At 37.3% G+C, this 27,780-nt stretch overlaps 1 protein-coding gene across 1 annotated transcript in view; it reads right to left on the reverse strand.

The window, feature by feature from the left end:
• The window catches only part of SLC25A21 (solute carrier family 25 member 21), a 114,923-nt gene extending 87,890 nt beyond the window's left edge, over positions 1-27,033 (reverse strand). Inside the window, exon 1 of the mRNA XM_009280686.1 lies at positions 26,990-27,033. Coding sequence (XP_009278961.1) covers positions 26,990-27,018 — 29 coding nt within the window. The 5' untranslated portion in view covers positions 27,019-27,033. The remainder of the gene's footprint in view (positions 1-26,989) is intronic.
• Positions 27,034-27,780: the final 747 nt, after the last annotated feature.

Genomic DNA, 27,780 nt, shown 5'->3' on the forward strand with positions numbered 1-27,780 from the left:
ATTAACCCAGTTGCTTTATTTTTCACAAAGAATTCAAAGCTGCTCTTGGGTGCATGCATACAATTCACACCAAAATTAACCCAGCATTAAATAATTACTTTCATTTTCCTGATGCAGCCTGTTCCGTTTTGTACCATAGTATCTATAGATACTATATTCAGCATAGTATCTGAGAAACATATCATCACATGGTATGTGTCTCCCCATCTCAGTAAGTATTAAGTTTATAGCAGAAAGTGGTGCCTTCACCTAAAGGGGTCAAAAGGAAACAGAACAAGTAAAGGACTGCTGTCAAGTGAAGTGGAGAGGAGGAACCTGGGACAGGTTGTTAAAAAGGACGAAGAAGAGGCACAGAGGGAACAGATTTGGTGGAAAAGGGCAGCCACTAGTGTAAGGTGGACAGAAAAAAAGAGACAGATTTTTTGAACTAGAAAGTGAAGAGTAAGGAGAAATGGGAGGCTGGAAACAGACGTAAATGAAATTATCTGTGCCACAATGATCTGCAATGATTTGTGCACATGCTTTATGATACATTCTTTAACAAAACCTTTTTCAACATTTTCAGTGAGTGTAATTGTTTAATGAAAATCATGTTCTCTGCCTCTCTGTGGTTTGTTCTTGGAAGTGGCAGGTTCATCCTGTGAAACTTCTTAGAGAAAACTTTCAACTTTAAACATTTCCACAAGATCTAATTCTTAAGGCAAATATATTGAAATAAAAATGTGCCACAAGAAGTTTATTCATTGAGACCCCTTCCTCCTTAAGTCCACAGGATACGTGATAGTCTGCAAATGAATCAGGCTGCATCAGGAATAAAGATGTTGAAGTTGGTGTATAATATGCAGAAGTTGTTAAATGTGGTCATGTGGCCCATGTTACCGAAGAGACACATTATTATGGATTGTGCAACTTATAGTTTCCTGAAAGCTAATGGCTTTAAATTCAGATATATTAAGTTCACTTAGGACATAACAATAGTGTATATTTCTCAGTTGGTCATTACTTGAATAAAAAAATCTTAAGTCAGCTTAAAACAATTTTATGCTACACTTCTAACCATAGACCAGTGCACATTCTACTTTACATTAAACAATTTACGTTCACATCTGTCGCGTATTACTCGTTGCCTCTTTTCCCCCTTCCCTGAGGGGAGCTTCTTGTTTTGACAGCATTTTAGTGTCTGTACTTCTGGCTAACTCTTGATTTATAAAGGAATAATTACAAAAATGATGTAAATTTATTTCTAATTGTGATATTTCTACTTCCTCTTCATTGACTATGAATTATTACTCTTAGCTTATAGAGGAAGAATTTAAAGAAAATCCTCCCAACAAATGGAATAAGAGAAAGAAGAAATATACCTAATTGCTAAACATCACCTGCTTTTATTATCCCTGTTTTTCCTAAAGAAAATCGTAATTGGGTGTGCTGGATAAGAACTATCTTCCTCATAAGAGATCTGCCAAGTAGTTGTCAGCTGGCCAAACTGGTATCTTGAACGATTTTTTGCCTTTTATAGACTGAGAACTTTCTATTAATATATGGCACATACAGATGAGGTCAGTGGGGAAATGCTTTTTAGTGGACAACCAGGTGGCAAAGATTCTCATTATGAGATGAGTATTCGATGATACTCATCTCCACTCTAACAAGCATGATAATGCAACAAACACATTTAACTCTAAACAATTTTTACTATTTTATATAAACACTAAAACCAGTAACTAAAGAGAAACTGAATAGACTTAAGATGTTAATTATAAGTAATCAAAATGAATTATTTAATCCTCTGTGCCAGGTGGTAATAATAATTTACCTAGCAAACTATTTTGTGTCAGATTTTTTCAAATTTACAACTAATCTAAACCTTGAAAAAAGAAGAGCTAGGCATTGCTTGACAGGCTGAATTAATGTGTCTATCAGCATTAAGCCCATGCTACACAGTGACATCTCTCCAGTAGGTAAACTGCCTCTGAGACTAATGTGTCTTCACTTATTACTTCACTCCTCTTTGGCTAAGCTCTGAAATGCCAAGGGATACAAATGATCTTGTCTTCAAAATAATTTAAAGCCTGCTGTAATACAGAATGGAAAACACAGAGAGCAAGGTCTTGTCAAAATGCAAAATCAACAGGGAGTGTCAGGAGGCAGAGCTTGCTGTCTGTAATGTGATCCTTCCACACACCATAATCTCCATTTTATTTTGCCTAATGAGGCAGGAGTTAAAACAGTTGACCTGATCAAATTCAGATGGCAGCCCTAAAGGATGAGCCCCCTGCTGCACTCTTGTCCCGACACCCTTTGTTACCTCCAAGTGAGCTGAGACCAGGCTGTGAACCATGTAAATAGGAGGTTTCCAGGTTAATGAAAAGCTGCAACACCCTTCTAAATCAGGACAGAAGGTTATGCTTTTCTAATCCAAAGAAAGTTTCATGAACCTCAGTAATAAAGTTTAACAAATGCTGGTCATTTCAAACCTTGCAAATCGAGACTGGACAAAGGGTAATAGTTTCCTTAAAAAAATTCCTTATTCTATAACCACTGCTCAGCACATATTATTAGAATAACATGAATTTGTTTTCTTATGACAAATTCAAATATATCCATTAAAAAAGGATGTCGGGAAAAGGTAGTTAATGGTTCTTATGAACTGATGCTTTTATTAGGTGATGGCATGTTTGCTGTTTCATTTCATTACTTATCTGCCAAGGAGTTTCTTTCAACACCAAATCAGAATCTACATGCTACAATCATGTAACACATTCAACTTCAGTCCATGTGCTCCAGCTGCTGACACAGATAAATCTTTAAAAGTGGGCAAAACATAAAAATCGCCTACATTATCTTTCAGCATGTAGCATAATTTGCAGTCTTTTACACAAAGGAAATAAAAATTGGATTCACCAGCTATACTTCTACCTGTCACTTGAAAGATGAGACTATGTTGGATAGTACGTCTATAGTGTCTACAGAGAGGTATGGAGAGACAGGCTGTATTACCATGGGCTTAGTGCGTAGCTTTTTGTTCAACTTTGAGTGTGAAGGGGGGGAGGCTCAAATGTGCTCACAAAAGACCACATAGATAAATGAAGTGGATAAGATATACATAAAAATACCTCAGTGCGTCTCTGGAGTTTCATTAATAAGTTTGAATACATTTCCTGGTTTGGGATGTCTGAATTTTTTCTACATGAAGCATTCCATATTACGAAAATATACATACTAACACACAGAGAACACGTTAAACTGGACAGCAAGATATTGATGCCTGCATAGACAAAAAAAATACATGTATGATTTATGCTTGGCTTGTGCATTTACATTGTTTTAACTCTACTGAAAATTTATATTAATTTATCTGTCTTAAAGAAAAGTGTGACAGATTTCACATTTGTCATGTTTTAGGTTTATCTCCTGGGTAGCTATTCATTCGTTACTTAGTATATATTACAATTTTGTGTTCGGATTTCACTGGACTGTATTTTTAGTCCCTTTTTCCTTTCCTCAATTAGGCATTTGTGACACCACTTTTCATACATTCCAGTAATCAATTCCGAAGCCATTCATCAGGATTTCAGAAGCAATTCTTGAAAAATTAGATACATGTGCTCAGTGTAAATGGGAATGCAATGATTTATGACACAGGTCATTCTGAAAACCCATGAGTTCTTCTCCAGTGTCGTGCCAGAAATCACAACTATTACTATAGGGCTGTGATCTGTTTATTATACAGCTTACGGGTGGTGCGCCATGTCTAATTCATTTTTAATGTGTTACATTTTTTCTGGTTGATTTTTGAAAACAAGATTTACAGTTGTTTAGAGTTTGACAAGAACAGTAAACTGCTGGTTTAGTTAATACGTTTTAAAATGGATTGATTAAACTATCAGCCTGTTTGCACTCAGTGTTCAAGCTATGAAGGCAGTATTGTTTTAATTGCAACTACAGCAGTCAGCAGTTCTGTAAATCATGTGTTATGCATCCCTTGGGTGAAAAAAACATGGATGCTCAATCTAACTGGCAGGGAAGAAATTAAATTCCTGGGTTCTCTTCAGTTTACAAAGAGGAGAGGGTGGCAATCACAACAGAAAAACAGTCTTTCCAGAAGTCCATGATCTCAGTTACCTGCCCAAGGGAGGGGTGAGTATGTTCCTGAACCATCCAGCTCACAAAGCCTTGTCATTGCATCTGCTAGAAAGGTATTTAATCAGCTCCTGCCCATTGGCGATGCGAGAGCAACAAAGCAGCTCTGTCACACACACAGCACAAATCAAATGAGGTTTTTCATGGTGCCCACCACAACTAAAAAGCCAGTGAAGTTGTTTACTGCTTTGGTATTGGCACAACTTCTAACCACTGGTTAAGGGTAAGCTTATAGAAAGTATCAACTAACTAGTCTATAGTATAGATGCAGATATGGTTTTATCAAGAATGTAAGAGGGCTGTAGTTCTCAATTAATGCTACTTCCCACAGCCAATTCTTGTTGTGTGACACAGCAACACCCATGCAGATATGCACCACAAACATTGTCAGAGGGCATGTCTGCCACTGTGAATGTGGGAACTAAGTCGTGCCTAGCAAGCCTAGCACAAGCAGACACCCCAGTGGCACTGGAGGGCTCTGCCTTTAGACTGAGTCAGAATCTGGCCAAAACTCTTGTAATGATGTACAGCCTGTTGGAATTAGGTATGTGCTAAAGCAGAACCCTTGCATACATTTTAAGTACTTAAGTATTACTGTTTGTATTTACCTTCAGTCATCTTTGATTCAAGTGTCGAGTTTAAGTCAGTTGTCTAGGCTCCCTGCAGAATCAGTGCAGAGACATGCATCTCCAAAGTCCAATTCATCCTATCTGAAGATGGGTGTCAAAGACCGATGGAATTACTTGTCCTGCATAATTGTTCCTCTCTTTCCCTTGACTATAGATGGAGCTGTCTACCTTTGATACGCTGCCAAGGCTCTAGCAAGTGCCCTTAAAGAAGGCACACACATTTGTCAATGGTCTGTTTTCTTTGGTGGCTGTTTGGGTTTTGATAAATAACAGAGCTATTTTGCATGAAAATACAACCTACTTCTCATAGGAGAGAGCAGGTCACTTAAACTTGCCAGCAAACTATTACCAAGTGTCCCCAGACTCCCACAATCATATCCTCAGGGCACAGCATCGCTGCAGGTGTCCCAGTATTTTGTGGAGGTCACCACAAGAGCAGCAATGGTGAAATTTGGATAGGTAGTCCACTTTGGTCTGCTCTCTTTCTCCACAAGACTGCAATGCCTGGGGTAGGTTGTGCTCTTTGGATATGTGATGTAATCCAGACTCTGCAGGATGACAAGGAAAGGGGCAGAAGGTCTAGGATAGGGGCAAGGCATAGGAGGAAGTTCAGAGATGGCAGACTCAGCACCTCAGTGGCTTGAGCACCCACAAACATGTACGTGAACAGGCAGTTACAATAAAAACATAGGTTTGATATATAACCACTGGACTTGTCAATAATCTAAAAGATTGTGGAAAGAAAAGATAAAATAGCAAAATGCTTGCTGAAAAATGCAACAGAATTAGACACCAATGTTGATTTGGTTTTAAGATGCTTACTCTTCTGGTTTTAGTTAAGTTTAGCTAGCTGTACAAGGAAGAGTGATTCAGAAAATAGGTATTTTTATCTTAATCACAAAAATAAAAATTCATCCCAGAAAGGACATTTACCCAAAACTGCCATGCACGTGCCTTTTCAGCACAGCTGATCTGAGCTCTTTAAGTCATCTTTAATCCTTGAAAGTTTAAACTCTTTCAGTGTTTCCTCCATAAAGTTAACCAGCAATGTTTCACAAAAATGAAGGAAGGAAGAAAAGAATGATCCTCTTGTAGTACATTTATCTAGTAATTTATCACAGAATAAAACCTTATTAACAACAACTGAAACCATACTAAAGATATGTCTAGCAACAATGTCAGGGGTAAAGATCAGAAATAGCAGATCTTAGTTTAAAACATATCACAGGAAATATATTGAGCAGTTGGAATTTATGACCACTGATTGTTTATTAAAACACTAACCTGTCTAAAACTATTGTGAAAAGTGACCAATAGCACATATAGCTGCACTTGCAGAAAGACTACAGGAAAAAGGAATAAAATTAATTACCCATATTCAAACTTTTTCAAAACTCTATGATTAACATATTTAAAAAATGTCAATTGTTACCTCCATGTTGTTTTTGTCATTACTTTGATTTTAAGTTCCTTATGTAAAATATATTGTTCACATTCTCTGAGTACAATATTTTCTGCATCTCTACCAAAAGCACATGCTTTGTAGTGGGAAGGAAAATACAGAATATCCAGCTCTACACATGGATGATAAGAAGATACAACATTTAGAAGACTTGCACTACTGATAGATACTTGTCTGTTCGTATGGTTCCAAAAATAACCCCAAAACGCCAGGGAAGAATCTCTATTAATGCAGGAGTTGAACACTATATGCAAGTCTAACATGTAGTCTGGTAAGACAGATGGATTCCTTGCTGCTCTTAATCATGATGTTTTTCACTGATCTAAGAAAAGGAAAAATGCTGTTGTTAGGATAAACACTGATCACTGATGACCGTGAGGTACTCCAAGCTAAAACCCACATGGGGCTGCTGACCTGTCGTGGTTTAACCCCAGCCAGCAACTAAGAAAAAAAAAAGAAAACTTGTGGGTTGAGATAAAGACAGTTTAACAAGGCAAAGCAAAGCCACGCACGCAGGCAAAGCAAAACAAGGAATTAATTCCCTACTTCCCCTGGGCAGGCAGGGGTTCAGCCATCTCCAGGAAAGCAGGGCTCCATCACGTGTAACGCTTACTTGGGAAGACGAACGCCATCACTCCAAATGCCCCACCCTTCCTTCTTCTCCCCCTAGCTTTTATATGCTGAGCATGATGACATATGGTGTGGAATATCCCCTTGGTCAGTTGGGGTCAGCTGTCCCGGCTGTGTCCCCTCCCAGCTTCCTGTGCACCCCCAGCCTACTCGCTGGTGGGGTGGTGTGAGGCAGACAAGGCCTTGACTCTGTGTAAGCACTGCTCAGCAGTAACGAAAACATCCCTGTGTTATCAACACTGTTTTCAGCACAAATCCAAAACATAGCCCCATACTAGCTACTATGAAGAAAATTAACTCTATCCCAGCCAAAACCAACACATGACCTGAGCACTATGAAAGCATGTCAGACTTAGGCTTGAGAATCTACCACAACAGGTGAAAGGACCTCCAGGGCAGTATTGATGTATTACATAAATTCATGCAAAAGTTCTTGATCCTCAGATGGGACAGTGAAGATTTGAACAGAAAAAGTATGGAAGGAGATTCTTCTTTTGACAATTGTCAAGAAATAAACAGGGATATGAAATGGTGTGAAGAATGGGACTCTTCCTGTTTGAAGGGACTAGAGGTGATGCTGAAACAAACATATACTATAGTCAATGTCTGTGGTCACCTGGCCAGATTCAGCACCCGAGGAGCAATGTATCTTTTGAAAGAGTAAGACTGATTCAGAATTTTTTTTCTTACAGTTCAACTGAAATGAGATCCAGCAAAAACCCTCAAGAATAATACTAGTTTGGAATGACACTCTTGAGGGCAACAGCTGAAGTGCCAGCTCAACTTCTGACACTTGGGCATATTACATACGTGCCATGCAGAGGGGAGGTGCAGGAATACATCATGGACAGTGCTAAGACATAAAAATATTCTGTATCTTGAGTGTGCATGATTCTGCACCCACAGCATAGATGTACATATGGCAGTCATTTTAAGAATGGATCCATTTGACACAGAAATGTTTTTTGGTTTTTGGTTTGTTTTTTTTTTTTTAATTTCTGTGAGGAGCAAAAATGTGACTTTCCATCTTGTTATTTTGATTAAGGAGAGTTGTAGTTGTTGGAGAAATGAGAGGCAGGATAATTAGTAGCTACAGCACTTGCAATAGGATCTGGCAGAGACACATTGAAGTTCTTGCTTTGTAACAACACAGTCTAGCGTTGAACCATGTGCGCAAGTGAACATGCTGGAGGAATGTCTTAATCAGAGTTCATGTTTTTAGTCTTGCCTAGAGCAGTTACTGAGGTTTGAATAAAGAATTACACCATAGAGACTCAGAGGTCAAGGCACCTGTGCAGGTTGTGGGAAGGTCAAGTCCAAGTCTGACTTCCCATTCAGGAAAGGAATTTGAACTGGTTCTCTCACTTCTTAGCTTTGTGCTATGACGATGAGGTTATTGTCTATTCCAGATCAGAGTTTACTCTGTCCATTCTATCTTGAAATTAAGAATTTATTACATGGCGTCTTCACAGATATTAAAATGTATCATTGATGAACATATTAATTTATATTAATTTCAGAAATATATTAAAAAAATATATACTTCCCCAATGGCTTTGAAGTTTTTCATTGACTCTCTGGTTTAGCACCTGAATACTCAAGGAACACGACTGCTGCTGAGCCTATCATACTTTACTTCAGTGACCATGAAAATGAGGACAAATAGATCAAACTACGCTGAGCTTCTGTTTAACTACATGACGGAAACCAGCACAGCTGGAGGCAATTCTTAGCAAATTGATCAGAATTCCTTTACTTTAACTACAGCTTAACTAATAAATAGACTTCCATAATTTTCTGCAATCAATCTAAATGTATTTGCAAAATTAGTGAAACATTTGATCTTGAAATGTTCACTAAATCTTAAGTATATAACTTTGAAGAACTTACATAGTTCATCTTTCTGCCAAATTGGAAAAGAATAACTGTTTATAATAAAATCTTGTTAACTAAGTAAACTTTGTAGAAGATGCATGTTCATAATTCATTTGCTATGTAACAAAACTGGTTGCTTTTTTTTCTTTTCAAAATTCAGTATTAACTTTTGTTACCAGGTTTGTGTTCCGGTCTTCTGTTTAAAGATACTTTTGTATCAACTTCTGGAACTAGTAGTAATCCCACTGAAAATCTAAAAAGACTGTATGCATGTTGATGATCTCTTTTCGCCATTTTTTAAAGTAAGCACACTTCATCCAACAATCCAGACATTTTTCTGGATGGATCTGTTTCTTTTAAGGGGCTTTTCAAATATTCTGTGAACAAGACAATCTTGAACTCCCTTTGAACATAACAGGCACTTGGAAAATTTAATGAAAATACACTTCTTAAAAATGTAATTGATCTGGCTTTCACCCTTTTCACGATTATTTCTGCAGTTACAGACTGGCAAAATCCAAAAGTAATAGAAACATCCTATTTGCTAAAATAAACGAATACTCTGAACTCTTTTTTTCTAAAAGCCCATGTTGCAATCCCTCCTAAGGGACAAAAAAATAACAAGAAAAAGATGGAGTTTGAACTCAAAGCAAACATAAAAGCTTTACTTACAAAAAATCAATTACACACCCCAATTTGTTTTTACCAGCAGTCAAAGGGAAACCTGGTTAGCATGTTGCAGGATCCAAACACCTTGGATCTACATGTTTCACCAAATTTTACATTATGGCTATTTCTAAGAAACAAACTAACAATTAGAGACACCTGTTAAAAGTGCCTGTGCTCTGTTCACACTTCATGTAGTATCTTAAAGTGACAGCATATTAAAATGTCAATGCAATTCATTTGCATTACAGAAGTATTTATAATAACAGAAAGTGCAAAATTAATCTCTGCTCCTAAGTACTTGTACTTGACTTGCTTAGCATACAAGAAAAGTACTAAAATACACTGGAGTAGAAGGGAAAACTATTGAAAATAAAGATTATAGTACTACAAAACACAGAATTACAAAAGACACAGACAGAAAAAAATCAGCGTCTAAATTAACATCCCCCCCAATTTTATGTACTTATTAAGCACATAATATATTTCTTCTATAGACAGCCCAGTAATTTTAGATGTATAGGCCCATATTGTAAAGTGAGTATTGCGGATAAAAGAAATATAACCACAGTGAAATTATTTATTCAAAACTTTGCCTTTGATTATGTGCCCAGACACTATACAACTTGCACATCAATGAAACATTCTTCAAATTTGATCCCTCCAGCATAGACATCTGTGCCTAACTCACGTCAGAAGTTTCTGAGTGGGAACTAAGCCACATTATGGACCATACCTGAGAAACAGAACAAGATAATACGCCTTTGAACAGTTTCTATAGATCCTTTTTATAGAGATCACTAATACATTGATGGTGTATTTACAGCAAAGTCAAACAAAAATTCTAGCTTGATAAAGGGGATTGCTATAGGAAAATTTCACTTCGAAAAACATTTTTCAACTTAGAGGAAAATTCCAACAAATACAAAAGTTTACATTTATCAAAACTGAATTTCTAACAAAACCTGGCTTAAACATTCCGTGTCATGAACTCAAGCCTATGCAGATGGTCAGAGCAGAGCATCTAAAATACTCCAGCCCTATTTCAATGCTCAGTGGAGAATGAAGGGTGCTGCACAGTCCTGTGGCAGTGCCCTAGTGAAAGGTAAAATTAGACTGTCCTTTAAAAATGTTTCACATTTTCTCATCCACTTAAAGTCACAGACATATATCACCCTGAATTTCAAAAAAATCTCATGTTGTCATGCCAAATTATCCACCAATATTGGGTGTATGTAACTGGTTATTCTGAGCTACAGGACTTTGTGGAATGGATTTAACAATATTGTGATCAAGGGTATATTACTTTCACCCACTAGTCCCTACACCTTGCCCCAGGTTACCACTTTGCAGCCGAAGGAACAAAATGAACTGTCCCTCAGGTATTTTTGCTCACAGCGTTAGCTTTAATGGAAGTAATGTCAAATAAGTTTGATGGTCTGTAAGCTGTAGTACAGTAAGAGCCACCACATTTTCACTTCTGGTACAATTCTGCTACTGGGGCAGTAACCTCTGGCAGAAGGATGGAGGGGACAGCTAGGGCTGTTCTTCAGGACACCCTTGGTAATCCTAGCATGCTTCAGGAGACCTTCTCTGACGAAGGTGTGAGGCTGAGAGAATTTCAGTCCTTGCTCTGCTACTAAGGGAAGTTGTTTCAGCTTTCTTCCTCTCTTTTTTCTGTTCAATAAGGATTAAAGCCTTTATAGTGTTCTCAGGACTGCTGCAAAGACTGCTTGCACAGCGTTCAGAATGTATGATGTACAAGGAGCATTCAGCATCCGTATCACTTCTGCAGTTTCACACTAGCTTCCAAAGCAGTAGCTTCATCGTTTTGAAATCTGAAAAGTTTACTGAAAATTCTAATGACTGATGTATCTCCAAAAGATGTTTTCTTCTAACATATTTGTCTCTGCTTTCTGAAATACGACTCATCAAAACTTTTGCTGACCAAATTTCTGTTTATTCTGAGTTTTATTATGCTCTCAATAAAAATCCTGGTCTATTTTTCAAATACGGAAGCTTTCAAACACCAGTATTTCCAGAAAGCTGTCTGTTTAGAAGCTAATTTGTCTGCAGATAGCAAAATAACCTCTTTCCAAAGGCTTCTGGCTATTTATTCACATGAATTGAAATTTGGTGCAACTGCACAAATTATGTCTTCCAAAAGCACCTGTGAATTGGCCTTGTGATGTGCCAGTTTTATGATTTGTCACCCAAGATTGAAGTTTACATTATCCTTAAGCAATGTGACTGAGTGGGAGAAAGGACTGTGGGCCAAGCTTTTCCAAGCTGTTTTGTGTAGTTCCACTGCACTCGGGCTAGCCAAGAATAGTGGAACTATTGTAGCCCCAGCACACATAACACGACTCTGGGAGTTGCTCGAATTGATGCTGAATTCCTATTAGTCACAAGGGTCTGTCCTGGCAGCCACAAAAAGCTGGAGTATAAAAGACATTCTGACCATTGACTTCCTTCCAGAATTACCTATTCCCATATAAGAGTTTGTGAGGAACAGGTGAAGCAGAGTCATTAATCCACCTCTATACCACCTACCACCTACGGATTTCTGTTCCATTAAGAAAATTTTCCAGTGCCAAAATCTCCCTCAAGGTCCCTTGAGCTGTCAGAATAGCATAAAAAGACAAGAATAAGACTTTGCCCTTCCTTTTCAACAGCTCTAAATACTTCTGCTGTATACATTTCTACAAAGGCTGCAAAGTGAGTAAGTAGAAATGGCATCATTAATGCATCTAATTGATCTCAAAACATCGTTTGGCTAATCAGGGAAATATATCATGTACAGTAGCTTCTGTAGCAGAGCCAGCTGAAGATATCTGATACTATCAACCCTGTTCCACAGGTGTGATTTTCTCTGGGATTATGTTGTTTCTAATGGATGAGACGCTTTTCATGTTACTCAGAATGCATGTAAGCATGATACACTCATCATCATTCTTTTATTACTTTTCTGATGATTTGTCAGAATCAAATAGTGGACTGAAAGGGGCTGGCTGAGTCAGTGAATTCAGCCCATTATCACAGGCAACTATGTCATATATACCTTTATAAGTCACTTGACCCGAGAAAGTGACTGAGCTCTACTGTAAAGATAGGAGGCTTTTTGCTTCCACAGCACCTACCAGAAGGGTGCTCCACAACCTTGTTGAGATACCTAAATCCTAATTCCTGGTCTTAAATATATTCAGAAGAATTTAGACTCAGTTATTTTTGTCCTAATATTATGTATAAGAAGACAAAAGATCAGAAGGCCATCCATCCTAATATCTAGTCCTTGCCAATGGTCAACAGAGGATCATTAGGCCAGTATACGTACGGCAAGATGACAAGTAAATACCCTCTGTATTTCCAGGTTCCATGATTCTGGAGCTCAAGCTTCTTGTTAAGTATGTCCTTGCTCTCTCCTATCTGACAGCATCTAACTATGGGAACAAGTTTTATGTATGGCTCCATACTTACTTGTATATCCAGGTTTACCTCCTAGCTAGGGCAGAACACTTCATGTTCCATTTTTCTCATGCTGCTCAGCAGAACTGGCTGAAAAACTCACACCACTGCCTGGAGAGAGAGGTCTCAGTTACTTCCTTCTGTATTCCTCCCTCTCCAACTACACTTATTCTTTGCTGGACAGTTTGTTCTTTTTTTTTTTTTTTTTTAAATGTTGTTCTTGGTGTTGAATTAGTTTTTGGCCAAGTTAGAGAGCTGAATCTGCTGAATGCAGAGCTGGCATGAGGGAGTGTGAGGCTCCTTTTAGTAGCCATGAACTATTATATCTGCTGAAGCTGTAATATGAAATTTCAACCCTAATTACAAGTTTCACAGAAAAGTCAACAGCTTTTTGTAATGTGCAATCATTTGTCATGGTAATAACAACAAGCAACTTTTGCAATATTGTGCAATTTTATTAACAGGCAACTTTAGGAACCCTTTATTCATTCAAATTTGGCAAAGTATTTAGACACATGAATTAAGTATTGCAGAGCTAATAAATGAGTACTCTGAAGAACAGGAATTCATTTACCCATGATTTAAATGGTTTGATGCCTCTGACTTAAGCTGCTCCACGATCAATTGAACTGATGTAAGAGTTCACCTAAAACAAAACAGGGAGGTTTCACCCTCAGTTCCTTCTCCTCCATTCCTACTCCTTTTTCACTGTGTGGTCCTGCTCCTTTCTCTGTGACAGTTCTGATGTCCACTGAACCCTTCTAAAAAGATGATTCAATTCACAAATTCATCAGAAGCTGTACCAATTAGTCTTCTCCTAGGATGATATGTTGTATAGGCCCATGGGAAGCTACAACAAGGTCTACAGTTTGTGTAAGAAGGAGTGTTGCTGACATGAGGGAGATAAGCATCTTGTCCTTTTAGCAACAATGGACTGCAAAATTGGAATTTCCTGTCTCGTGAGATTGAAAATTAAATTTCAGTATATTCCTAAATTTCCTGAGACATATGCCACACACTGCTACAATGCATCATCTGTATAACAATGGACCTGTAAGCTGTTTCACTTCTTAGATATGTCAAATTGTTCAGGTAATAAAACAATTTATCAAGAAAAAGAAGAAATATTAAAAGGAAGAGGATGCATTGCATTGAAAAATTCACCTTTCAACGGCTAAGTTAGGAAAGTCTTTTACCTACCTAACATTCTTGCATTATTTTTATTCCCCCTGTGGTGGAACTCATGCCTTCAGAGGAACACTTTTGTCCATACTAACTGGACTTCATATTCTGAGAAGATATAACACTATGAAGTATGTTCTATCAGATGAGATAGAAAAAATGGCAATCATGCAAATAAAAGTTCATGTTTAACTTAGAGACATAGTAAATAAATATGTATACATTTTTGATTAGGATGCAGTTTTGCATTACAACAGAGCTGATCTAACAGTTTGCAGCCACTAGTAAACAAATACTTTTTATTAGCTTAATTTTCTGATATATCATCAAGCTGAATCAATTTTCCCTGCAGTTTTGCAGTTGCTAGGTCTGTCATAAGGGAAATGGTGGGACCGTACCACATACGCTAGAGAAGGGAGTTGGGTGGCAAGGAACCAGGAGCAGGACTAACTCTTTTAGTGTCAGACCACCCTTTCACCAGATTAAATGTAACATCATACTCCACTCTAACGACAGTGTATACACACATGCCTTTCATGCATACCTTTAGCATACAGTCTGGTGGTTGCCACTGATGACCCATCTGGGTTGCCTCCTTCTTTGTCCTGGTGTTGCCTGTTACACAATTGTGTGAGGAACCAATTCAGGAAACCAAGCTGGTCAAAAAGAAACCCAACCAGAAAATTATTAATTGATCAGTTTTCCCCTGTGCCAGCTCCCTAAACTGCCACTGTATGGCAGGGGGGGTGGCAACAACCCTGCCACTGTATGGCAGTGTAAGTGTCAAGGGAACAAATGTAATTCCAAAAGAATTGAGTTTAAAATGTTGTGGAATCACATTTCCAAATGAAATATGCCTTCATTCACTTCTTTCTAAGATACAAAAAAAGTCAAAAAAGCTTTTTCCTTTTTGCTTTTCCTTTCCTAATTTGTATTCCAGTTTAGCAATCTCAGAACTATTTAATTTGATCCTTCCAGTTTATAGACGACTCACTCAGGGAAAAGTATCATGAGACAGCAGAATAATCTAAAGACCTGCTGCTGCCTACAGGCACTTTTCCCAACCCAATTCCCATTTGTCTTGTCCTCCTTCCTCCCTTGTACAGTCTCTGACACTTGTCCGATTCTTGCGCTGAGTTGATTCAGCTCACTAATGTGCTAAAGAAAGAAGTATCCAATGCACCTCCTGGGAGAAACCATCTCGATCTAAGTTGCTACATCTGGGCAGATGCTAGAGGGATAGTATCAGAGGTAGCACTCAAAAGTCTATCTCCCTTCTCTCTGTTACAGACCCTGAACTACATCGTGTACCCACGGGCACTTGCAGCACCGCCTAACCACTCCGCTGCAAACATGTATATGGCAGCCACTACACAGGGGATACTCAGGTACTATTTTGCCCCTGCTCCAGATTTAGGGAAATGGATAAAAAGGTATAAAGAATGGCAGTACTTTTGTAGTTATGAGAAGTTAGTGGATCAACAATCTATTGATTGATCAACAATCAACAATCTATGCTATGGATCAACAATCCATTACTGGGATAAGGGAAAATCAGGGAGGTCACCGCACCTCTGAGGCACAATCCCTTCTGTGTGCTGCTCTTCATCTGGTGCCGCTGAGCTCTGCCCCTGGCTCAACTTGGGTTGTAAAAGCACAATCTAACCCGCTGCCTTCTCACCAGGGAGTCATCAGCTTACTACAACATTGCAGCAGCTAAAAACTTGCAAATATTTCCTTAGGTTTTTGGGGTTTTTTTTACTCTCTTGAGAAATAAATTCAAAAGACAGCTCTATTGTGCCAAGATTATTTTGGACATGGTATTTTACTTGCATCCTACTCAACATGAAGACTTGTTTCTCAAAACCCCCTCTAGACCTAGAATACACACTGATGCATCTGCTCATAAAAACATACGAAAAGCATAGTTCATAAAGATATTATCTCTCTTTTTATTTATTTATAGATTTACTTGGCACTTACTGGCCTAATGCAGTTATTTTAGGGACATACTTAAATACAGTATTAGTGGCCAGCTTCTCTGAGAGAATTATTGGCATTGCTACAGTTACATTGTGCTTCCAACATATACAGCATTATTCTCTTGTATCCATAGCTTCTAAAGGCTAGCTCAAATACAAGTAAGAAAAAAAAGAAATGTAGAAAATGTAGAAAGGTAGAAAATTTCTTTTCTGTTTACTGTAAATGAAGATGTTAAATAGTGATTTTCCATACTTAAACTATCTCCCACTCATTTTACTACATGACCAAATACTAATAAAAGTAAACATAGTTTTTTATGTTGTTGTTGTTGGTTGTTTTTTATTTTTTTTTTTAAACAAAGTGGTTCCTTGCTTGTTTTAGTTTAGGCATGTTCCATCCATGGTTAGAAATCAGGCATGACAGTGGTCTACCCCTGAATGTGATCTTAATGTTTTATACCACTGACAAATCATTAACATCTGTTAATAACTCACCCAGCTGCTTTGTTAGATTGTTTTAAAAACATGTTATGTACACCATAGATGTCTCCAACTCGTAGCCTATGTAACCTTTTCCAGCTGCTTAATCCTGATTTAAAATATTACTTTAAAATGCATACATTTTTAAAACTATCCCATTTCTTTGTCTCCAGACTACTTTTGTAACTGTGCTAACATCTGTTCATTTCCACTCCCCAATTCCCATCTTAAATACTTATTTTCAGCACATATTTTTCTTGTAAATAGAATCCCATGTACTTTCTCACCTCCTAGCCCTCCACTTTCTGCTTTCCGTTCTTGCTCTCATTCCACTCTATCCCTCATGGTTTCACTTGACTCATTATATTTTAAATACAGGATTGATACAAAGAAAAGATTATTTAAAGAGCTTTTTTGATTATCTCTCACTAATTTAGGCTTGGGAAAAAGAAAATGGGGGCATGCCATGCATCTACTGTGTCTAAAGGGAATAAACAAAGGGAAAGGGGAACAATGTACAGTAAAGGGGGTGTAGGTAGTTGTTAGGGATGAAACTGCATAATGGAAATATTGGAACATTAGAAAATACTTCTTGGCTGTAAGAAGCAGTAGGCTATGCAGGAGCCTCCCAAAGGAACTAGAGGGAGCTTGTCACCTGGCACACTTTAAAATAGGCTGGACAAAAGCTGTGGTTTGGGGCCAAGCAGCTAACAGAGGCAGGGATTGAGGAGAGGAGCGGAGAGGAGAGGCTGCTGAACTCAGCACGAGGACGGGGATTTCTGAGTGCTGGTACAGCAGTTGTAGGAGGCAGGACATGATGGACGCAGGCTGTAACACCTCATTTGGGAACTGGCTGTGATTTTAAGGGGTGGTTCTACTGAAGTGGTCTAAACTGCCTCCAGTACAGCCTTGGATAAAATGCTAGCAGTTCTGGTACCATTTTTCATTGCCATGAACTAGCAGATGAATAGGCGAATAGATCTCCCATGTCCAAAATAAATAAATGGGATTCATAAATGATGTACAGGATAGTCCACATTACACTGAGCACTAAGACTCTTAACGTTATTTCTTTCTCACTATTAGAGTATAAGGGGTACTGAGGCAATTTACACAACTCAAAAAAGGTACATTACCATAAGTTATAGTAATTCCTTTTTTTTTTTGACAGCAATACAATGGCATATCCTGAGGTTGTGGGAATCTAAACAAATAAAATAATTAAACACATCTATTGTGTTTAATACAGACCGTAACACACACTATAATACTACAGGGTATTTTCTGTACAAATATGGCTATGTTTTTCGAGATCTGTCAGCTGACCCACATACCCAAAATGTTTCAAACTGAATTTCATTTTTGTCATGAAGATTTGGTCATGGTTTCTGACTCATGTACACGTCCTGATTATCTGTAGAAATCTTGAGATACTACAAAGAGAATCCAAGTGTTTCTACACTGTCTCTTATTTCTTTGGTGGTTTCTAACTAGAGAAGCAGCCAACAGGACAATGAGCATATTTTAGAGGGCATTTAGTCCTAGGTTCTCTCCCTTTTCTTCCTTTCCCCATCAGGCAGTGCAATGAAAAAAGAATTATTCTGTCATATCTGTAAACCCATGGCATGGTTCTTCCCCATAATTACAGTTTTGGAGCTCTTTTGTCACATTTGCCTATTCTGTCTAGAAGAGGATTATTTGTAGCCTCATATTATGAAAGGAAATATTTTCATAAAATTAAGATAAAAACAAAAGGAAGGAAAAAAATTCAGAGCTTTCTTGGATTTAAACTGCGAGCGCACAATGTGCAGCCCATGAAATCATAAAACGCAGTCTACACCACCCTCTTGCAACTGCATCATGAGGACACAGCTAATCAACTGCAGGTTTTTCCAGTGCTAGAGAACTTAAACATGAAGAAACTTCACTTTCTCTACCAAGGAAGATGCTGTACCAGTACAACCAAGTATGTCTGTGTACAGTTATTTTTAAAACATGTAAATATATAGATGCAGATAACAGAAGGGAAACCCTCAGGCTCTTGTTATATTACAAGTTCTGCCCATGTAGTTGCCAGGAAATGTTTACGTGAACTTTGTAAGTACTGGAAATCCAAACACAGAAAGAATATTGTGCTATGCCATTAGAACGAAAGCAAAATGTAAATTAAAGGGACCTGAAACGAACTATTTTAGCTCATTGTCCAAACTGGAGGAAAAGCAAAATAACAAGCATAAAATTGTTAAGAGAACAAATGCATGTTTACATTTTGCAAATGTCCATAGTCAAAAGGATTGTCACTAGTAAGACAGATAATATTCAATACGTCTTTTAGCATGATTTCCATTTATTCCTCAGATCAGCTGCACAAGGAATCATCTGTAAGGGTTCTACTAGACAGAGCTGTGCTTGGGGTATGTAAAAGGGCATATAGAAAGATGCACCAAAACAAAAATCTCAAACAAAATTATACACTACATTTTGAAGAGGACTAAGGCCACTCCCAAGTGAGCTTTGATCCAGCTTCCTTCCAGAAACCCAAAACACACCTTCTGCATCTACTGGACTGAGAAGAAAATATGCAAGAAACCCATTACACATCCCCTCTCGTCAGTCCTCGTTCTTGCTCAGGCATTCTTTCTCTTTTGCTCTCTGTGGGAGACTGTCCACTTGCTTCCTCTCCTGAAAAGCTCATCCCCTCATCTACTACTGTCTCTCTCCTCAGTTCTCCTATGATGGTCTCAACACTTGCTTCCTGCACATAGAGACGTTTCTCTTCCTTCTAGTGTAAGGGACTGGACAGCTGCACCCCTGTGGTATGTAGACAGCTAATTAGGCATCTGGAGTTTTCATTTATTTCATTTTATTCACCTAACAACCTCAGAAACAAGGAAAGGATCCTTTAAAAGGGAAATAGAGATTATTGTTCTATCTTGAGCATGCTGAAGGTGGACATGGCTTATTTGGTGGGTGTTAGAAATTCCAGGTTGTTACAGCTCACGAGTGACTCAAGAACCTGAGGGTAGTCTTGGTATGGCCAGTGAAACGGCACAGATATCATGTAACCCAAAGCATGGTATCATCATGCCATGCTGTTCAATGGAAATTATTATTTTATGGTATTTCACTTGTTTAAAAAAGCACCTACTCTTCATTAAAAAACCAGAGTAAATGGCAGAATGCTTAATCGAAATTAAGGAAAAGCTTGAGAAAAGACATCTCTGGCAGTCTGATTTGATGACGCACAAATTCAGTTTCTATCAAAGAAGGGATAGGATTATTCTAAGATCAAGAAACAATATATGTTATAGTTTTTACAGAAATCTACACTGATTTGAAATAGGGATATTATTAAGCAGTTCTGCCGTTTGATCACAAATAACACAGTATCACATGAGGAGATGATGAAGCTGCATTTATACAGTTCCTTTTATCCCAAAGGATCTTGACGCTCTTTATAAAATATACATATGGTATGCCTATGAATTAAAAAAAAAAGCACATAGGAACAGAAATCACTTTGACCAGCACTGCAAATCAGAGCATCTGTTTAACAGTGCACACCAATATTGTTCTTTAATTCAGGGAAGGATTTAAATTGGAATAGTATATCTAGCAGGAATTATTAGCCCGTGTGCCCTTATTAATTCCTAACAGATTGTACGTAGAAGGAAAACAAAGGGCAAATTACAGAGCCCTGGAGCACTTCCACATCCAAATTATTGTAAACTTGAGATAAGTTCTTATTATACAAAACTTGGATCTGTAAGGAAATATTCAAAGCATTTCAATGCTGAAATTCAAATGCCAAAAACAGAGTATAAGCTACAATATGCACACAAACCCTATGAACAATTGTGCCAAAGGCCACTGATAAATCAAGTAAAACTAATTCCAGAGAAAAGCCTTGACATTTGCTTGAAATAAGGACATTAAGTTGAGTTGGTCAGGGATTATTTTTACTAGGTTTTTTTTCCTCAAAATGAAAAAAAAAAACATTTCTCGGGAAACAATCAGTTCCAATACATTTTTATACACTTCTTTTAGATGAGAATGGATGTTGTTCTCTACATTTTCAACCCAAAACTTCTGTTTTTCTAGTTCAAAATTACTTAAAAGTAGTTGAAAAGAAAAAAAGAAATGGAAGTGAAAACTTCCAAAATTCAAAATTAATTAAATGAAGAGTTTCATTGGCCAAAACTCATTGTTTTTCTAACAGTCTTCTGAGAGTTCAACTGTTCCAATACAGAATTGTTTGGTATCCTGATAATTTTCCCAGGACAGGAAGACTATTTTCTGCTTAAAACTGTTACCAATCTAACTAGAGCAGTTTGCATCAAGTAACATGAACTTAACATGGCCTGATGTGAACCAAGTGAGCTATGGTCATTTGGAAATGGTAACATTGTATAAGGACAATGAACTCTTCCTTAAACCAGCGTTTTTCAGAAACAGGCTCCACTACTGCTCACTCAAACAAAAAAGACCAGAAATCAAAGAGGAATTAATGATATAAAGGAAGTAGCTCTTGCAAAACAACAGATGGAATGAGATCGGAAACACATGTAGTAAGCTGAACTTTTTTAATAAGACCAAAATGACAGAATTGGAACAAAGGAACAAAATGGATAAACACGCACACAAACCAGCAGAACAGTTGCTAACTAGAAATAGGTCTGTAATGCAGAGTCCAAATCTGGATTTAGATCCCAAATTATTTTCTAAATTTGGGGCTGAGATCCATGATGTTGGTCTAGATTTTTGCAGAAAGACTGGCGAACCATAAGATCTCTATCATGACTAGGTGAACACTTTCTCCAAAGTTTCTAAGGTGAATTATTGGCCTCATTTTTTTAATGCTGATATTCTGCATCACACATAAGATTCTGATCTAATGCTGAACTGTGTCAAAAGCTGTTGAAGTAGAAGCAACACGGACTACATCTTCCCCAGATTCTGTCAAAGGTGAGAAACAGCTTTAAGAAAAAAAACAGGGAGGTTGAATAGATTAATCAGGAAAACAAGCTATACTTATTAACTTATTCTCCTGATAAATTGAAGTAAATGCTTTTGAAAGAATGCCTCCTGGGTCTGTCTTAGGCATTGCTTTCCAAATTGCACACCCATCCCAATGTGAGGCTGTGTTATGAAGACACAATTATGTATGAAAATAGAAGAGATTGTTTAAATAAAGAGCAAAAAAATTTAAAATAATCTGTAACTGTCATTACTTAAATTAACCAGAGAAGTATTAAAACACTGCCTGTTGAATATACATTTAATTTGTTAGGACACAAGTTAGCCTGATGATTCTCCTAACAAAATAATAAACTAGACTTTACTTGAATTAACCAGAGAAGTATTAAAACACTGCCTGTTGAATATACATTTAATTTGTTAGGACACAAGTTAGCCTGATGATTCTCCTGATAAAATAATAAACTAGACTTTCTCCAAGTCCTTTAGATGGTAGTTGGCTTATGATAACATTTACCACTCTTCGAATACATCGCCTGGAAGTAAAAAAACCTTAATCCCCAAGTGGTATGAACTAATCTATCTCCACTGAAGTCAACACAGATCTGGAGCACAATGTTGTATGTAAGACATGAGAGAAACCATCTTTCTTTCAAATGTTTGTCTCGAAACATATAGTGATGTCAAATTACTGCCAAAATGAAAGAGGTAAGTAAATGATTCATCTAATCCACATAACATTTTTCCTGTTCACAGGACTTTCAGACACAAATCTTTTCAGATGTGTTATATATTTGGAAGTTTTTGGTGATGTCTTGTAACTTTTTCTCTATTATTTGAAAGCACTTAATCATACATTTCTTCATATGTGTTTTCTATTAAATTCTGTCATGTAGACAACTGTTAAAAAAAGTTATGAAGTATGGTTTCCATTTCCTAACTACACAATACCAAGTCACACCCAAAATGACTATTTCTACTTCAATATGTTCTATATGTTTCACAGTTTGTATGAATACTTGCACAGGCAACTTTGAAATTTGTTTTCAAGAACAGTGGAGTCACTAAAATTCAGCTGTATAAATATTGGTGATAATCAATGAAAAAGAGAAAGCACATGTAAAGGTAATCAACTTATAAACCTGAGGAAATATTAGCCAAAATTTTATTTCTAGTCATAGTTCTAATTTTGCAATATCACTCTTGGTTGCATGCATTTTTTGAGGTGTTAAAATGTAATAGCAAGGCAAATCATATGTTAGCCCATGTAGTTCGGAAATTACCAAGCTCCTGAAAATTGTCAGTTTTATGCCAGCAACACAGTAGTGGGGAAATTAAAAAAAATGAACAGGTTTTTTTCTGAAACTCCAAGCTGTTCAAGGCTATAGGACCACATCAGAACATAACCTGGAGCCATCAGACAGACCACAGTAACATCCTCCAGTTGTCAGTCAGGCTTGCTTGACTGATCCCTCAAAAAACATTAGCTTTCCCTTGACTTCAAACAACTCCCTGTAATTCTCTCCCTTTCACTCACCAACTACACCTGTGAGCTGTTGCACAAGTATTAATTTTCCAACAATAAAATGTTATTAAGTTCTGAATTTTGTACATTTGCTTAAGCCAAAACATATGCCACTAGGACACAAAGGATAAACTCTAGCTGGAAAAGCACTTTACTATTTTCAATTTTAAATTAATATATATGACAATGTCTTGTCCTGCGCATCATGATCTAGCATACCCTTTTGTCATCCTTTGGTAAGTCTGATGGATGAAAATGACATTACAGTCTGCATTACACTTAAGACCCAAAAAAGGGTCCAAAATAAGCAAAACCAATTCTTTATCCAGACTAAGACACTTTTCTCCTCACTTTCCAGCAAAGAAAGATCATCTAGGTTTCTTAATTAAAAAGTAGACCTTCTATGTCTGGACTGTATCTGTACCAGAAAACTCTTACTTGCTACGGCTCTCCCTGCTCATACCTAGGCACACACATAAACCCTTACCGAATTCTGTAAAACTTGTATTTAGGAGGACAAGAACAGAGATTCAGTACTTTATTTAACCTATAGATGGCTAAATTCATCATAAGGGTAACTGATAAATAAAACAGCTAACAGAGTCTCTGTTATACTGAGACATTAAAAGTTTAGCACAATATTTTTAATAGTCTCTCATCAGAAACTATACCAATATATCTTGTAATTGAGAAAAGAGCTTTATTTCAAAGAATAAGGGGGATTCATAGAGCTAAACCAATGGATCATAGTTATCGCCATCTAGCTAGCTCGCTTACATGAATTTCTTAAAGTAATGATCTTTGGTGTTCTAATAGATAACAAAATAAAATAATTTTCAAATGGACATTTAGCAAAAAACACTCTATTAAGCATTTGGCTTGTCCATAGTTTATAAACATGTATTTATATAGATATATTCCTCTCTTGATGTGAGGAGATAAACAAGTCTAGCATTGTTACTGTAGAATAATAGAAATTACTAAACACAGAAAAGAGATTGCAAAATGTTGTCACAAAAGAGCCAAACAATTTTCCAGGGTTTCAAAATAATCTCTGACAGGAACTTTCTTTTCTCCAATTTTTTATTAAAAACATACACACACACACAAAAAAAATCAACGAAGCAAAGATGCTAAGCCACCAGTCCACTAGATGTGAGCTTTTGGCATCTTCCCTAAACTCCTTCAGAATGCTAGCTTAGATCAAATAAGATTCCACTAATTTGAAAAGACCATGGGACTCTTTCCACCAAACACTTTACAGAAAAAAGGCAGGAAACTCAAAACACCATAAAAATTAAGCAACAAATGGTGCTTTTATACATCCTTTCACCTAACCATAAGGAAAAAAACCCCAAACAAACCACCAAAATTGTAATAGCTGCAAGTGATTAGGAAATGACAGATTATCAATACCATGTTGGAAAAGAGTAAGTGCAGTGCAGTACTTGCAGGCACTGCAACAAGGGAATAAATGAAATGAAAATGTATTAGAAAACACTCTAAATCCAAAGTTCAGAATTAGAAACAATGTTTCATTTGAACTTCTCCAAGGCCATCAAAGAATTAATCTGCTATAGTAATTTTGGACTATTACAAAACGAAAGGAAGCGGCATGATGTTAGGAACACAGAATGGAATGATGGATGAGATCAAAGGATATTCTATTCTTGGTTTTCTCATTGGCTTTCAAAATTTAAGTATTTTCAAGTACTAACATCTGCTAAGATCAGCAGAAATGTTACTGCAAAATCTGTGTAATATCTCTGAATACATCTGCATCAACAAAACACAGAAAAACTATTACTTGGGTGCTGCCCGCTTCTGCAAAGAGTTGCAGCTAACTCAGCAGAAGAGTTGAGTTAACTCAACTTCACTTGAAGTTTCTTCAAATGAACAAATTTGCTTAATGGATTTTTTACTTGATTCAGCCCCTTGGTTTCACCATGATCCATAAACTGATTTCTCCTGCACACCTACTGTTCTTTCATTTTTTCCTGCTTTCCTCTTTAATTCCACTGTTTGTGGACTCAGCTTTCACATTTAAAGGGTTCCTAATTTTTATTATTTTTTTTTTTAATATTGATACAACTTCACAAACATCCCTGTACACTCATTAATGCTTTCCATTTCTGGATCTCAGATCTGATTAACATTTTCACTACTAAAAGTATGACAAACCCAGTAAAATCTGGAATAGAAATGGGGAAATCTGTCCTTGTATTCTGAGAGTCCACTGTGTGTGTGGTTTCTATCAGAAAGCTGAAAGTACCTCTGTTGATTGCCAGTTTATCAGAACAGATGTGCAATTAATGCTTTTTACGATATATGGTATGTAGCATGTCCTAAATAATGAATGATTTTAAGGATATGTATTAAGTTCTTTCAAAGAAGACTGGGGGCACGAGGGTGTGTAGGATGACAACCTCAAAGGCATGAAAGACATGAGAAGTAAATCACTGATGCTGCGTTTATATTACAGAAGAACATGACTCCTGGTTTAGTACAAAGAGGAAAACTGGAAGAGGTAAAAGCAAAAGCCTGAGACCTATAGGTGAGTTACAGCACAACCTGCCAAAATGAAGTCACTAAAGCACATCCCACAAGGACCACGTGACAGCAGAGCAAGACAGATTTTTTTTCTTTTAAATTTGGTCTCGTATTTGTTTTGCTTGTACCCTGTTGTTTCCGAGTCTTTAATTTCAATCTTTTTATGTAAATCTTGTTTTAATAGCAAGGTCTTAGTGGTATTTGGAGGTGCAGAGAGGACCCTTGAAACTACCAGGTATACTGCCTCTATATGAATCAACACATTCCATATTATGAAGGCATACAGAAGAATTGCCTGAGCAAACTCCAAGCCCCGAGGAGTACCTACAGCACCTCAGCAGCAGTTAATGTGGATGGAGCCTGCATTACCGTCCTCTGGTGTTGGGCAATCACACAGACAGATGGCCTCCTTCTGCAAAATGCAAGCTGCAGAAAAGTGTATCTCAAGGACTTAGGCAAACCCCAGAACGTGATTTAAACAGAAGCCAAAAATACATCCGTAACGAGCTCACACCTTGGCTAACTGGAACTAGAATCTCAAGTCATAATTGACTGCTTCAAGCATATTCCAGAGACCACAGCTGTCTTCATAATTTGTTTTGGGCTGATCCATCTCCCAGTGAAGCTTTTCTGCCTACATGACTGAGACCTAGAGAGAGCTCCAGGAGCAGTATATGGTAATTACTGGCATTGCACGTAACACACATGGCATGAAAAGTTTTCTCCTTCTTATTGTATGCTTCTGCATTCTGGTTTGCTTTTCACATATGGTAACACTCACTTATGAATTGATATGAAAACTAAAAAGCATAGAAAAGCAAAAAGATACTCAAGAAACTAGAAACACAACTATTCTTTTTCCATCTCAATAATCAACATTAAAGAAACCTCATTTGACCAAATTTTCCAGGTCACTTAATCATTTATACTCACATAAGCACAAATATTCAGAAAAGAAAATAGGGACTGATAAAAAGATAAGAAAAAATAAAAGCATGAAGATACTTAGATTACAGAAAGAACACGGAACACCTTATTTTTTTATTTTTATCACGTCTCAAAAATCCGTGAAAATTATTTTGGAGGCAATATGGTATTTCCCAATTACATATGAAAGCATTACTGCAGATGATGCATATAGTAAGTGAATTTAACTATAGCCCTCTTCATGTTATATGATTGTTACAACATTAAAAATACATGTCATAAAACAGATTTAGCACCTTTAGATGACCTCTAATCAGAAATATGTCATGCTATTCAAATTCCATCTGTGAAATGCTGTAGATATGGGTAAGTAAATATAAATGCCATTAAAGGCATAAGTTATCTTACTTGGAGAAGTTCTAGCATTTTATTTTTTGACAGCTCCTAATTTGGATATCTTCCAGTGTCAACAAAACCTGTTCAAGCAGAATCTTACCTTGTTTTCACTACATCAAGGGGATGCATCAGGCAAATTTCTACAAGACCTATAAAATAATCAAAAAAAGGCCTAATAAACATTTGTACAAATAGTAGTTTAATTTTCACTGACTCCAATAGTTTTTGAAGTTTGAAAAGTAAAGTAAAAACCTAAACGTATCATTGGTGATGCAGTACTTCTATACCTCGTGCATTGGAACCATCAGGGATTTTAGACCGTAAACAGTGCTAGTTGTTCATTATAGTGGGGAAAGTGAGGACTTAAGCTATGTGATCAATTTAATCATAGTTTTTGCTCAGTTTTCTGACTTACGAACAGCAAGAACATTTGACTGGCATCATAAATAAATACATTAAGTCTTGCTGAAAGTAGTAAAGGAAGGGAGTTCAGCTTGGCACTGGCTTCTTTGTCATATAAGACTAATCCCTAAAGACACTGCTATTATGCAAGACAGTGCTAGGGGCTCAGATGAATTTGATGTTAAAACGACAGCTGATTCCTGAGCTGGCTATCTGAGCTGCAGCCTTACTGGTTCTTCATCCTGTCCTGCTCTCTGCTGATGCTGATGCGTAGTCCTGGCTTTTCCCCTTCCCGCTCCACCGCTCATCGTGAACAATTAAATTCACATGCCGGGGACTTTCCATGTCCAAGAATGGAGGGTGTGAATAGCAAGGGAGGAATGCCAAAGAAGAAGAGATCTGGAAGATCCCGAACGCACCTGCCACCACCAGCTTCAACGTTGGTTACGTTACTTTTTTCCACCCACGTGACACCTCATGAAAAGTCCA

This window comes from Aptenodytes forsteri, unplaced genomic scaffold, assembly GCF_000699145.1.
Source record: "Aptenodytes forsteri isolate BGI_AS27 unplaced genomic scaffold, ASM69914v1 Scaffold193, whole genome shotgun sequence".
In the NCBI taxonomy this organism is placed as follows: Eukaryota; Metazoa; Chordata; class Aves; order Sphenisciformes; family Spheniscidae; genus Aptenodytes; species Aptenodytes forsteri.